This window comes from Odontesthes bonariensis, chromosome 4 (genome assembly GCF_027942865.1).
Source record: "Odontesthes bonariensis isolate fOdoBon6 chromosome 4, fOdoBon6.hap1, whole genome shotgun sequence".
NCBI lineage: Eukaryota > Metazoa > Chordata > Actinopteri > Atheriniformes > Atherinopsidae > Odontesthes > Odontesthes bonariensis.
This window is the reverse complement of record NC_134509.1, coordinates 32232983-32247528: the sequence shown is the minus strand read 5'-3', so window position 1 is coordinate 32247528 and position 14546 is coordinate 32232983. Positions and strand designations below refer to the sequence as shown.

Here is a 14546-nt window from a genome sequence, read left to right as displayed (position 1 = left end):
AACACTACGAGCACGCGGTACTGTTTATGGCGCACGCGCATGTGCTCCTGGGATCTCAGGGAGTCACAAGCTTTCAAATTGTCTTGAGGTGCGTCTGTCCTCTTAGAACCGAAAAAGAGGCTTATTATACATACCTGAAACACTGCAACAATCTAATTTTGAATTAGAAAACATAAAGTATACAAAATGTATACAACTTGTGTTATAATTATTGATGTTATCATTTCTGTCCTCTAGTGGTCACACTTTGCTTATATCCACGAATTCTTCTTGGCTTCAGGCATGTTCACTTTCAGAAAGCTCTAATAGGCCTACTTAACACTTTCTTCTTAGTTTGGAAAGTGCTAATAGCAATGTCAGTCATTTTAGCAGATACTATCAGATATGGGTTATCAGAGATGAGTTTGGTTGTTGACAGTTTAAGAAAACTTTGCCTGACAGACCTCTTCAAGGGAAAAATTACCCTTTAACAGTCTTTACGTTATCACTGACAGCCAATGAGAGCACAATCTACGCGTCAACGTAATCGCTTGGTGGACCAATGAGACTCCTATGGCTGGTTGCTAGGAGACTAGTTGTGTCCAAGTTGCCGAGTGGAAGGGAAGAATATCAAGATGAGCGTTAAAGAGGCTAAAAACAGATAGCTTATTCAGTTTCACAAGTGAAACATATGAAATTACTCAAAGCGCCTCAGCGGTACCCGATGCAATGGTGAAGCTGAGGGCAAGGTGTCTACTTTTTGGTAAGATTTTGTAGATTTAGGTCGTTCTGCTGTTCAAGGTTTACGGCACGAAAGCTAATGCTAATATGTCTCCTTGAAAACCCGCCTCATTGTTCACTTCAACTTAAGCGTTAAAAGACCATGGGTGCACACATGTCTAACACTTTTTAATTCTCTATGTATATAAAGATATTTATGTATGTTTAGGATGCCATCTCAGTTGGCTCTCCCCCACAACAAAAAATCCTGTAATGTATAGTCTGTCAGGGAACTCGATAATAACATATCATCCTCGCTCTGTTAAGTATGAGCAGTTTAGAAAGAATACTTGAATCTCAAATTAATTCAAACTTAATACCCACAAAAACTTACAAACACCAATGTAAAGTGTCAAATGAGGAAATTGTTCTTGTGTTTTTGTCCCTGTGTATGTGTGTGTAGGGGATGCTGCGGTTGGGAAAAGTTCCCTCTCTCATGTGTTCTACAGAGATGGAAATCTCTTCCAGAAGAACTATAGTATGGTGAGAGCATTAATACACTATCAGCAAAAGGTTGACGGTGTCATGCTGTCAGCTAACCCAGAGCAAAGGCTTTTTGCTCCAAATATACTGGCTTGCGCGAGGCGTATTCATTTGAACATGCATATTAACCCAATGTATTATTTTTGCATGACAATATCAAACAGATAAACTGGTTGTTAAAAACAGTTTGTTGAAGGATGAAGGGATTGGGCTGTGCTATATTACTAGTCACGGGTGTATCTTTTTGAATCCATATAGGGTAAGAAAGGCTTTGAAATGGGTCCACCCCAGAATAGACCACACTACATTTGGGACAGCCTGATCTCTGTGCTATAACATGTTGCAGTATTTATTTTATAGTCCATTTTTCAATCCTGACTCAAGATATAATTACACATTGGTTGCAAAAAGTGAAGAATGATAATGGTCAGTGATAGAGCCGCTTCTTGCAAGCTTTTTAAAGACCTGCTTGGATCTTTTAATTCTACAACGGTTGTAACTGAAATGCAGAACAGCATGAACTACCAGTTAATGCTGATACAGAAATGGGTAATCTGCATTATTTATGCCTATGTACAAGAGGGAGGGAACCGTGTCATTAACCTGACTCTGTAATATATTGATGTCATTGCTCATCACAGTTTCCCTCTGTCAATGCTCAGAGGGCTTAGTTTCGATTAAGTGCATCCTCTGCACTGCAAGCAAATGCAGGTACAGTGTATGTGTTGACTTGAGAGTGGGAATACGTAATAAAACCATTTGCAAACTTTAGTTTCTTTTGAAAGATCCGCCTATTTTCATAGTTAACCTCTAAGCCTCGTGGATTGTTAAGGTATAGAAAAGGTGAAAAACACCCTACAAAAGCCAAGTGTGCGTGTTAAGCTCTTACTGCGTCAGCAGTATTGGGGTTCTGAGGTGACAGGAAGGTCGATAATTAATACTGTAGTATTCTGGAGAGCCACAAGAACAGGTACTTAACAAGCAAACGCACACAAACACAAACAGTATAACACAACAGTGCAGAAACACAACAGAGTTATTTTCAGGACAGCATACTGTAGGCTTATACACACGCTTGTGATCCTGTATGTCTTTTCATGTTGGACCAGGAGAGCATTCACAAGATAGAAAGAGGTTGCATTTTTAGTTAGCAGTGCACTTTTATGTTTGCTTGATGAATTCTAGAAAAAGTTTTACAAGTCTAATGGATTGTATGAAAATATCCAACAAAATGAAATATGTGCAGAGAATACAGATGAAGCTGTGTAAAAAAAATAAATAAAAAATGTCCATACAACCAGCAGGAAGATGAAAAGGCATGTCACATTTAAAGCAAGACTTGAGGCTCTGTGTATAAGCTGGATGGACTCAAAGACACGTGTGTGGAATTGTTCTAGCTGCACATGAAATGTTAAAATCTTTTTGGACTGATTAGGAGGTTGAAACCTCTGCTATTTGGACACTGAGCTTCTGATTTGCTTCCACCTTTGGGTTTAAAATAAAACCTGCTGAGTATACTCATGTCCCAAAGAGCTACGAGCCCTACTTTTTTTCTCCATAGCTTTCTCTCTAATTGTACTTTATGTTATATTGTACATTTCATATAGGCCTTCCACTAAAGATTGAATTGAGAATGGAATTGATGTCAAAAAGAAAAGAAAAAGCAGCCAGTACTGTGAGGAATTACTCCTTGTGTAGACCCTCAAGTCATCCTTCAGGTTCTTCAACTTTTAATTTTGAAGGGTAGCCGAGGCTGTCAGCCATTCTGATCACGTCCTCCTTTGAAAATGTCAGACTGCCTGTTAGCAATATTCCAAGCTTATTTGTTGCTAATAGACCCTTATTGACATTCCAGTGAGAAGCTTACTATGCATCACACCAGCTCATTAGACCGTTCTGTAGTGGGACTGCAGCTTGTTCTGTTGTGTGTACGTGTACTTTGTGTGCTTGTTAGAAACTGTGAATTTGTGTAAATCAGGTAAGTGTTTATCTGAAGTGTGTGCATTAGTATTTCACAGAGGCTCTGAGCGTGAAAGGTATGTGTGTGTTTCCAGGATTTTAATCTCTTTCATTAGACATGCTCAGTTAGCTGCAAGGTTTCAAGATCAGATCAAATAAGAGTTTGATGCTGATTTGAAGAAACCACGGCTTGCTTCCTCAAGGTCACTCACCACCGATCTCAAACCAGAGAATTCATAGAGAGAAATGGCAGCTTCCATCTCTCCTGTCCGTTTAAGCCGTGTTTAGATCCTGTGGCTCCTATAGTGCATTTGTGATGAGACCAAAGTTATATCCATAACATCCTTACCCTCGACTGCCTGTATGTTTTTCTCTTCTTCAGTGTATTCATTTGTGAAAATGTAATTTACATGAAAATGCCAGTATTTGGTTCAACAATGCTGGTGTTTTACAGGCGCTCTTAATAGTATTTTAAATGATGCTGTTAAAATTTCCAGATTCTGACAATAGCCAGACGGCAACTAGGTTTTCATTAAACGTCAGGGCTCTCACTAAGTCTAAATGATTGCCACCGCAGCACTATTAAACTTGGAGTTGGAAGTCTTCTCTTCAGGCATTTAACTTCATTGAGCCATTAAGAGAAATAAGATTTAGAGTAATGGAGACACAGCATAATAGTAAAGATTTGAACGTCAGGATGGTAAATCTGCATTCAAGCCAAGCCAAGTCACTAATCAGCGATGTCTTTGTTTTGACATTCACCATGAATCACATCAGGCAGTTTTACTGTGTCCTGAGGCAACTTCCTGACTCTACGTCTCAAAGAAAAGAAAGTTGAAACTGTAAAAAAAAAAGAGAAAGAAATTAAATCACTCAGACAGGCACACTCCTGATGTGACTGGCAGACTGTTTGTTTATTAAGGCATATAGACACAAACTAAGCATGTCATGTAGATTCTTAAGCTTTACATGGCATAATTACTTTTTAATTAATACATTTTCTCTTTTTTTTTTTGTCAGACTGCAGGAGTGGAGCTGCTGATGAAGTATGTCAGCATCCCAGATACCAGTGACAGTGTGGTGAGCCATTGTCCCATCTTCATTAACTAACATAAAGGCCACAGTGAACAATAGTAGTGTTCCTGAAAGGGCTGCAAAGAAATAAACATTACTTTCCAAAAGAAAACATTGATGCCCATCTACAGGATCTTAAAAATACATTAAATCCATTCAAGCATTAGAGTCTTGTGCCACCTGTTAAAAATATGGTGATCCATTTGGCTAAATCCAGTCAATTTTCCATTGGTTGCTGCAACAATGAATTGTGAATCACACCAGGCAAATTCCGTGAGAAAATCTCAAGACTGCTCTCGTATGAATCTCAACAGAAGGTGGGACGCGCAGCAAGACCATAGCCGGGTTTACATTCACTAGTCAAGCAAATCTGAAGCTATCTTTTGAAAAGCCCCCCCACAAAAAGAGGAATTAGACATTTTTTCTTTCATTCTTTTACAGTAAATAAACAAATTTTTATTTAGTTTTGCCAGAGGATGGCGGTATAGGATACAGTGCAAGAGACTGTGATTATGTTAGAAGAAGTACCAACCAGTCAATAGAGAAATAAATAAACACTGCAGTGGACATCCAAAAGAGGAAAATGGTGAGAGCTCTTTTTCCAGAATTACTTTTAACTCTGAGAATATCTCATCACTTTATTCTTTGCCAGGTTGCAAGACGTAAAGTATTTTACATAACATTTTTTTAGTGTGTGTGTGTGCATTCGTGAGAGTCTATTTCATTTTCAACATTTTTCATTCATGTTCTTTTCTTGACATCTTCTAAACGTGCCTCAAAAAACAGCATTGAAAAACCAGCTAATGATCCGAAGCAAACACATTTTTCTACCAAATGATGGTTAATGAAAGACTAGAGTACCTTTTGTTGGGCAAAGTCTTGACCTCAATCCAAGTGAAATTTGGTTCAAGGACCTGACATGAGACGTTCATGTGAGGAAATCCACTAAAATCCCACAAGTGAGGCCATTATGTACGAAGGAATGAGCTAAAATCTGCTGGACTGATCTGCAGTTACTGGAAATGTTGAAGTGCGGTTATTGCAGCTGAAGAGGTGACACCAGATGCTGAAATCCATCCATCCTTTGGTTTAAACTCACTTAATCCACTTTGCTCACTGTCTACTTTTAGGACTGAAAATCTTAAATGGTATTAACACAGAATTCTGAAGACTTTTCAGACTTTAAAGCACCACTGGAAGTTAATTTGTCTACAGAAAAAAGTTCTAAGGCACCCAACTACGGTTCTGAGTTTCTTTGTGTTATCTAAATCACAGGAGGTTGGATGCTGAGAATTGGAAACCATCACTCACTGTTGAACAAGTTTTCCAGACATCTAACGCTGTTAGTCTCTCATCTGTATTCACACAGCAATATACCAGCATTGTAGAAGAAACATTAATGTCTTTGCCAAAGAGGAAAAGAGTTTGAAACCATGTAATTTGACTAAATCTTCATGTATAACATCTCTTCCTTCCCTTTTTCTTCTTGCCGTTCCCTTCCAGGAGCTTTATATATTGGACTCTGCAGGGAAGGAGGCGCTACAGGAGGCCTGTGAGAAAATGGTCAGACTGCTCTTCTCGAATTGATCCCCTTTTCATGAAATTTATAAAATTCATCAAACAGAGCTCCAAAAAGACAGGAGCTACTCAAGTATTATTATGATTATTGTTTGGGACGAAGTGAAAAGAAGAAAGCTGATGTAATGCCAGCCCTTTCTCTGACATTATCTCCACCTCTTCCCTGCACCTCCTTGTCACCCTCGTCTCTACCCTTCCATAGTGGGGTGAACCTTCGTTGCTGTGTCTGGTTTTTGACTTAACCAGTGAGCAGTCTTTTGCCAACTGCAGCCGTTGGATGGAGAGAGTCCGTGCACACTGCCAGGGTCTCCATGTTCCAGGTAAAAATCCCTTTAGTTTAGTATATAGAACTAATGAAAAACAAAAGAACTGACAAGGACTGTTTTGATTGTAGTTAAAATGAGACAATTTCCATTTGCAACTATCACAGGAAGTTGAGCTTTTTCTCACAAGAAATAATTTCCTGTGCTCTTAAAAATGATGAGATGAGATTAATGAGAATAATGAGATTAGAGTTCTTTGCTTTCAAACTTTTGTGAAAGTGTTGTATCTTAAACTCCTCAAATAATGTTAAAAACATAAGTACCATCTTGCTTCGTAAGACTGAAACATCTCTAAATCTGATTAGGTTGATCTTTTTTTTTTTTTTTTACACATCCCACAAAATCAGTTAGAGTTGTATCATGCTGTATAAGTTCAAATGTTAAGACATCACACCCTCAGAAAGTCACTCCTGAGAAATGCCGTAGTCAGTCTCTTTTCATTTAGTTTAAGTGCTACTCTGACCGCATCCCTTCATTGATATTATTCTTCACTCAAAGTTAAATGGGTCCTTACGAGAAAGCGGTATCACTCAAAGCATCTTGGGTTTTTTTTGTAGCAAATTGATGAAGTAGTCTTGATTCCCAGGAGAGTTGTGGATCAGATGTGGGCTTTTATAAAAAGACCATTATAAAAGTCATGAAGAATCTGGAGGTTACCAAATCCTTTATAGTAAGCAATACAATTAGATGTTGGATACAGCTATCATCTTTAATTTGCATCCATCATGAAAAGGCTGGAGTCTCAGCTCAACTCTATGCATTTGTATTGCTGCAGCATTGCACGATGGGATTGTAAATAGAAAGGGGAGCACGTACTGTAGGCACCTGCTTTCCTTTGTTCCACAGTCAAATTTGGCGACCTAAGTACATACTACATTTACTTTAAACACTCAGATAAAACGATGGTGGCACATGTGCCTCCATATAAAACTGGAGTGATTTTGGACATTTTTCTGGCATCGTGCTGTACTGCTGTAAGCTAATCAAAATGGAATGATTGAATTTCTGCTTTAAACAGTGATGGGCCATCCGAAACAGGTTTTCAAGTGATGGATGGAAACTGATGTAAGAAACATTTGAGAGTCTTTCTTTAACCTGGCCATCCATTTTCTATCCATGTCCTGGATTTTGGATTTTACATGCAGACTTTTTTCTGGGACACAGACACAGATTGTAGACTTTTAGCACTTTATACTTCAGACCTATTGAAAATACGCTAACACTAAAGGAGCTAAAGCTCAGTCTGTTGTCAAGATGAATCTGTTGCCCTCCACCACCAACACCTCTTCCCTCGGGATGGAAATAGCATTTGGTTTATCCCAAAGTTCTCTTATAATGTGCAATCACCACCTTTGTCTTGTTTGTGTTTAAGATGAGGTGATTGTTGCCACACTGTGCCACAAAAGTGTGCCACGAAGTTCCCTGCGTTCAGCCCCACGTCAACCACTGATTCACCTGACAACTGCAGGGTCATTTCAGTGATTCTGATGTGTACAGATTGTTGTTCATTTGTGCTTTCCAGGAGTCCTGGTGGGCAACAAGTTAGACTTGTCCGATAGAAGGGAAGTGCAGGCATCCATGGCCAAAGAATGGGCCCAGAGCCATGATTTGGAGTATCATGAGACATCAGCTGTGAGTGTAGCTTGAACTATACATTACACTGTGCATTGTGGATATTTTAGACATGAATAATTTCTAACATTTTAATGGTGAAATGTAAATGGCTATTTGAAATATACATCAAGGCACTTAATATGTGCATTAGTAGCCTTCAAACAACTATGACATCACACTGAATTAATTACTGTATGCTGTTGGTCTCTTACAGAAGGAGATGATAAACTGTGATGCACCGTTCCTTAGTTTAGCTCGGGCCTTCCACTCCCTCTATCAAGAGCGCCGTGAGACCATCCAAAACCTCAGCCCAGGCTAGATCCCCTCCAAGTCACGCACAGGCACAGACACAAGACTTCCATTCAGATAATTCAATTGGCTGAGGGCTGTTTATACTTAATATAATACATATAAAGCATGTGGAAACACAAGATTTTGTGTTATGCTCCCCCAACTGCAAAACATCTTGTTCAAGATGATATTTTGATATGACCTCAAATAAAGGACTTTTTCTGTGATAATCAGTCGCGAACAGTGTTGTTTTTCTCCCTTGATGTGTGCTGATAAGGAGGTTTGCTTTCTCACAGATGATGATGATGATCCTTTTGAATGTTTTCTCTCTATCTCATTGTCACTTTTTAAAAATAAACTCTTCTTCCCACTTGCTCTCTCTTGCTGTCTGTCTACCTCGCTCTCTTGTTGTGTTAATTCCCCAGCTCCAGCCATCATTTCAGTCATGTCCCCAGTGTGGCGCTAACAACCAGTAACCACCTCTCTAATTAACGCCCTCCTATTCAAACCAGGTCACAGCCATGTCCTTGTTGTCTCGCTGCCTCTCAGACCAGCTTCCACGTTCAAGTGATGGCACACGAGTTCGAGCCAGGCGCAGCAGTTTTTCTCACATTATGCACCACATCCAGTTGAGCGACAGCAGCACGTAATAATAATGAGACAGTCTCTGTTCTGTTTGAGAAAAGCCCAAATGCTGGCACTGACTGATGTTTCAGTCCTCTTGCTGACACCATTTGTTCATAAATGCAGGACATTTAATGATTTACTTCAGTCTTTATTCCCTAACATCTGGAGAGCGCGTCTGAAGATACTCGACCGTATTATAAAGGAACTAATCAGATGTTTCTTGTAAAATGTAAAGTGCTTTCTAATGAGGTTCTTTACTAAATCTGCACTTAACAAGTTGAAATTGTTATTGCAGCGCAGTGTTTTTCTCCTGCTTGAGTGGGTGATCAAAATTACAGCAATTAAGCTTTCTATCCTTGTTCTTTCGCTCTTTGTTTTGTGTATTTTTTGTATGAGTGTGTCTGGCTGTTTTCTTCCTTTCCTCCTATCAGGCATATAAAAATACACAGAAAGAATAACTGCAGCTGTCACATGTAGGTAATCCGTATAGCTGTATACACAGATACATGTCAAAGCATTCTCTTTATTTCTGCCCAACAACATGCTCCTAAAGTTTTGTAATCTATGTGGCATTACAAGCTATAGATGTTTATTCATTGCTTAAGCTGTAATGTGAGTAGTACACAAACATATCTTTTTGTCTTTGTGAGGACACTTAATAAAATCAAATATTTTACCCCAAAAAAATCTTCAAAAGTTTTAAAGACCATCCAAAGTTAAAAAAATAGAAAGATGCGCTAATCCACACAGTCACACACACACTTATTAAAGTATAAAACAAGCTCTACGCTATCCTGAAAAGTCGTCCCAGGTACTGAACTTCAACTGTATCCTTGCGGCCCTCGACTCAATTTAGAATGATAATATCTTGGGAATATAACTTAATAATATCATAAGATAGTGTGTGCTGCTTTTTATTGGTTTGGGAGAGACTTCCTCATATCCACAGATATTGAGACAGGTGGTAAGAGATCACTGAATGCCAATCTCAGTCTGTTTTCATGGCTAGCTACTCTGCTCTGTCATCATTCTGTATTATGTCAGTCATCTCTTCTCAATAAATAATATTCATTCAGTACGTTTACTCCTTCAGAAGGAGACCTATAACAAGAGCAACTGTTCACCTTTCATCCATAGGAGTAAGCAAAAGTGGTACCTGTCGAAGCTGTTTGCAGCGGTTGATCAGGCTCTGCTTGAACGTGTCCACACCAACACAGGGATGGTAAGGAACTGGTCTGGTGGTCCACATACAATGGGTGTTAAATGAATCGAGATTTAAAAAAATCATGATCATGATCAGTTGATCAGGTTATACTCATATAAGAATATATATATTCTTTCTTAGCATCCTTTTCTACCCTTTACAGCCCTATTCGGAGCAGCTGGTTTTCAAAAGGTTAAAGTTCACAATGGCTCACTCCAACCCTTTAGTCCATGGTGTACCTCTTGAGATTGGTGGTAAAGCACTACCATGCAAATGTCGATTTGAAAAAAATGACCATCAAATCATGACCATGGCTGATAAAATGAATATGTAAAGTGTGTTGACAATATCATCACTTTTGTAAATTTGTTTATGTTATATTGATTTTAGTGAGTATGAGCGTGTGTGTGGTTGTTTGTCTGGTTTGTCTCTGTGTGGTCCTGTGATGAACTGGCAGCCTGTCCAGGGTGAGCCCCGCCTCTCACCCGATGACCACTGGGATAGGCACCGGCCCCCCCGCAGCCCGACTGACGAACCTGGTATTCAAGATGGATGGATGGATGGATGTATTGATTTTCATTTAATGTCTGTAGCTTAGGAAATAGACTGGGTCATCCTGTACTTACATTGTGGTCTGATCCCCAACTCCTCCTGTTCACATATTAATATGCCCTTCAGCAAGATATCGAACGCCTAATTCTCCCCAATGAGGCATTGGTGTGTGTGTGAGCAACTGTAATGAAAAAACAAAAAGCATTGCATGAATGTGTGGATGGGGTAATGTGGTTTGCAGTGTAAAGCGCTTTGAGTCATTGATAAGACTGCAGAGTGCAATCTGTTAACCATGACCTATTTGTATTTTTACACTTCTGTACTGTTAGGTTAAAGGCTCTCTTCACCTCTAATTGACTGACTACAATTATCTATTGATATTTCAATATCATTATCATAAATTCTTTTGGCCATGATAATTGGATGGTAATACTATGACAGCCTTGATTTCTGACATCAGAATGGATACAGTTTAAAAGTGTGATTCATAAGGATCCGGATAAGTTAACTTCCTAGATTTATATTAATGTCCTCAAGGGCCTCCGTGCTTTTATCATAATTTCTGTGCTCCTTTGAATAGAAGGTGCTGCAAGCGAGAAACCATGATAGATTTATGCATTGATATTCTGGCCACCGATTATCGGCTTTAATGAAAAACCTTTGAAAGAGTTCCTGATTAGTGGCTGATTGTTGTTTCAAAATTGCTTCCAAGCATGCATAAAAGGTGAAAGTATTTGTAGTGACAAAACACCTGGGGTGTGCTATGGATGCTGCGTATATGCCCATCAATGGCATGAACTGAACTGAGAGATGCATCAAACATCTGCGAGATCAATCCATTGCAGGGTCTTGATTCACACTTTATCCTTTGTGCTACTTGCTCTTAATTTTGGCTTTTCATTGGACCTATTACCATTATTAGTATCTATTGCATACATTTTTACTCTAAGTTTTGTGGATACTGATGGAACTTGTGAATAAAGTATCTATCTATCTATCTTTAATTTGCTGTATTCAACACAAAGCAGGGCCTGAGTTGCTGCATTGTAAATATTCACAAATGCTACCAATGGCAAAAGTTCAGTAAACTCCAAAGAGCTAAAGTTATTTGTACAATACCTAATCAATTTATATTACGTAGAAGTGCCACCATGGGCCATCAGGCAGTAAATCTCTAGTTGACCCGAGGGTATCTACACATCTTTCCAAGATCTTTAGTCTATTTTGGGACTTCGGGACTTTATATCAGCTATATTTCACAGCAGTGCTCCTCGCTCAAACACTAACTCAGAATTTTGTATTCATAACATATCCTGAATGCAGGGTGAGTTCCAGCTCATATAACAAACCTGCACTAGTTTTTTTTTCTGTTTCCCTCACCCTTTTCCTGAAGGTTAGCCTATCTCACACACCAAATTATATAATTTTCCTACATGTAAAGGTATGTTCACAAATAATAATCTACTTAGTTTGTTGCATTTAAGGACAATTAACCTCAACCTTCAATTGACTGCTGTTTTGCATCTGTGTGTTGGTATCTGTGTAGCCGGCATTGTTTGTTCTCTAGCCTCAAACAGTCCATGACCTAAAAAGCCCGCTAATTACAGGTGAGGAAGGACACAGCAGTTGTTACCCCAGATCTGCAGCCCTCCTGTCTGAACTGCAACCTGCAATGATTATCTACCAAAAAATCCTACCAGGTTAACTGTACAGCAGCAAAAAACGCACTTTGCATTACTGTCTGCCATTTTTGTTGGCATTGCTTTAAAACATTTACGAAAGATGAGGTTGCACTAACATTTCTAAATAAGTTGATACTTTCACATAAACTATATGCTACTTTAAAGTGCAACTTGCAGAACGGCAACCCCAGTGACATGTAGCCAAGTTAAGACAATTTTAAAAGTAAGAAATCCACAAACATCCACACGTAACGGATCACAGCCTCAAAAAAAGACCAGGAAATTACAAGAATAAATAGTGTCTGTCAGACATAAATTCATTTGTGGTTTGTGGTGGACCGGTGGAAAACTGAGCCTGTGTGCTGGTGATTTACCAATGTTAGCTGACAATTGCAAACATGTTCACAGTAAAGTTTGCCATAATCTATCTGAGTATGTCAAAAACTGAAAATATTGTTATTTGTGAGTATTAAACAAGACCAAATACATAATCTAATGCCAAATCAGCTCGAAGGCTATTACTCATGCAACAAACCATACAACAAAGCAAAGCCTTCTCTGAAGGCAGAGACATCAGGGTGCGGGGTAGAGAGGGTAAATCAACAGAGAAATTAAAGACAGAATATTAAATAAGAAAACACCACCTACCTTGTGCAGTTCCTATCTCTCAAGCTATATCTCATGCAATACTGTTGGTTCTTTTGGCTTTGTACACTGCTGTATGTAGCAATAAATAATTATTTCCTTTTGAATTTCTTGTTGCTCCTTATCAGCTGTCTACTGACTGTGTGTGTTGCCTCCTTGACATTCAATTTATAGGGTAATAAGGAAGCCTGAAGAGGCACATGTGAAGTCAGCCTTGCAAAATGGAGACAATGCAGTTGTTCGTCCATTTTTTTCTCCCATTTTTGTTTTGATTTATCATTATATAATCATAACATATTCAAGTTAAATTACATTCAAATGTGATCCACAAACACGCTGTTTTCCAGTTTATTTTCAGCATCTGCACTAGCTGGACTGGACAGGTTTAATGTGTTGGGAGTCAGGCCATGATGTACAGTTAATTATTGTGATTTTATACGTTAAACTCCATAATCCTTTTGGTACAGTGCACCCCAAATCCCAATACTGGGAGGAAGACTTGTTTTTTGTTGGCCCTCAAGTTCAAACACTGACGTGAGAGGATCCTTATGTACCTCCAGCCCAGATGGAGGCAGTGTGGCACTGTTTCAGTCAGGCTGAACAACTGCTGCACCCCCGTTTCTCTTTCCTCCTTCTCCTCCCAGCCTTGTCTCTCTTCAGTGATCACAGCAGTGCTTCTGAGAGACATGCCAGCTACTCTGATCATCACACCAGGGGAGGACAGAGTGAGGGAGGGAGGGATAGAAAGAAGGACAGCATATAGAAATACATTTGTTCAGGACATTTGGGCTGATGTTTAAGATTTTGACATTTATCATTCTGCAGGCCAGACAGGAAATGTAGAAACAACAGGGAGATAGAGGAGAAATGAATAAATAATAAAAGGGATATTTTGAGTGAATAATTGAGAAGAAAAGACAGTGAATGGATGACAGTGAGTTATTGAAAGTGATAGAGTAACAGAGAAATGGATAGGGGGAAAGAAGAAAGACATGTACTATAAACTTTACACTCAGAGGAAGTGCTAAGCACGTTTTTCAATCAATATAAAACTTCTTAATCATTATCAACCCAAACGGTTGCAAATGTGCCATCACTGTCCAGGCCACTGGATGGGTCGGTGTAAGCGTTTGACGGACAGCAGACCAAGCTGGTGCACTGTTAGCAACTATAGGTAACTGGTCAAGGAGAGACATTGCATAGGCTTTTAAGCTGACCACTGTGATGATGGGAATGTTCAGCTGGTTCTGTAACCTTTAATCTGCCACATTAAAAACTACTGATGCCACAAATAACACAATACACCCAATGATTACTTGTTCTGTTACATTTATTGCTATGCAAAAGTTGGCCTGTGGTAATCCAAAGCAATAACCACAGAAAACATCTGAAAAACTCCCAGACATAATTTGTTGAAATGAAGTGATGTAATTTTGATGAAATCTGTACAAAATTAAGTCAGTTGCAATATATTTTAATAATAGTATAGCCAGAATTTCTCTAATCATATCATCAGACTTTTTTTTTTTTCACTAACTTGTGTTTTCACTCTGGCTCACATACGATCATTTAGCTCAAGGACCAAGTCACTTTGAGGAAATTATAGCAGAAAATTAATTTAATATACTTTATCTTAAGTTTAATTTCCTCTTTGAAGCCATTAGGCAAGGAATCCACTGATGTCAAACAGATCAAGTTTGAAGTTTACCAAAACTCTGTGAGCAATGTTATGTTAAATCATAAACTTACCTTGTC

At 38.9% G+C, this 14546-nt stretch overlaps 1 protein-coding gene across 2 annotated transcripts; it reads left to right on the top strand.

The window, feature by feature from the left end:
• The first annotated feature begins 586 nt into the window (after window positions 1–586).
• On the top strand, window positions 587–8311 carry ift27 (intraflagellar transport 27 homolog (Chlamydomonas)). 2 transcript variants are annotated; one of them, XM_075464577.1, is made up of 7 exons: window positions 587–742; window positions 1163–1242; window positions 4222–4281; window positions 5779–5838; window positions 6056–6173; window positions 7699–7808; window positions 8005–8311. In XM_075464577.1, exons 1-7 carry the CDS (start codon window positions 709–711, stop codon window positions 8107–8109), a joined length of 567 nt encoding a protein of 188 aa, XP_075320692.1. In that variant the 5' UTR covers window positions 587–708; the 3' UTR covers window positions 8110–8311. The 2 variants fall into 2 exon arrangements, with proteins under 2 accessions (XP_075320692.1, XP_075320693.1); XM_075464578.1 differs by lacking the exon at window positions 4222–4281.
• The last annotated feature ends 6235 nt before the right edge of the window (window positions 8312–14546 follow it).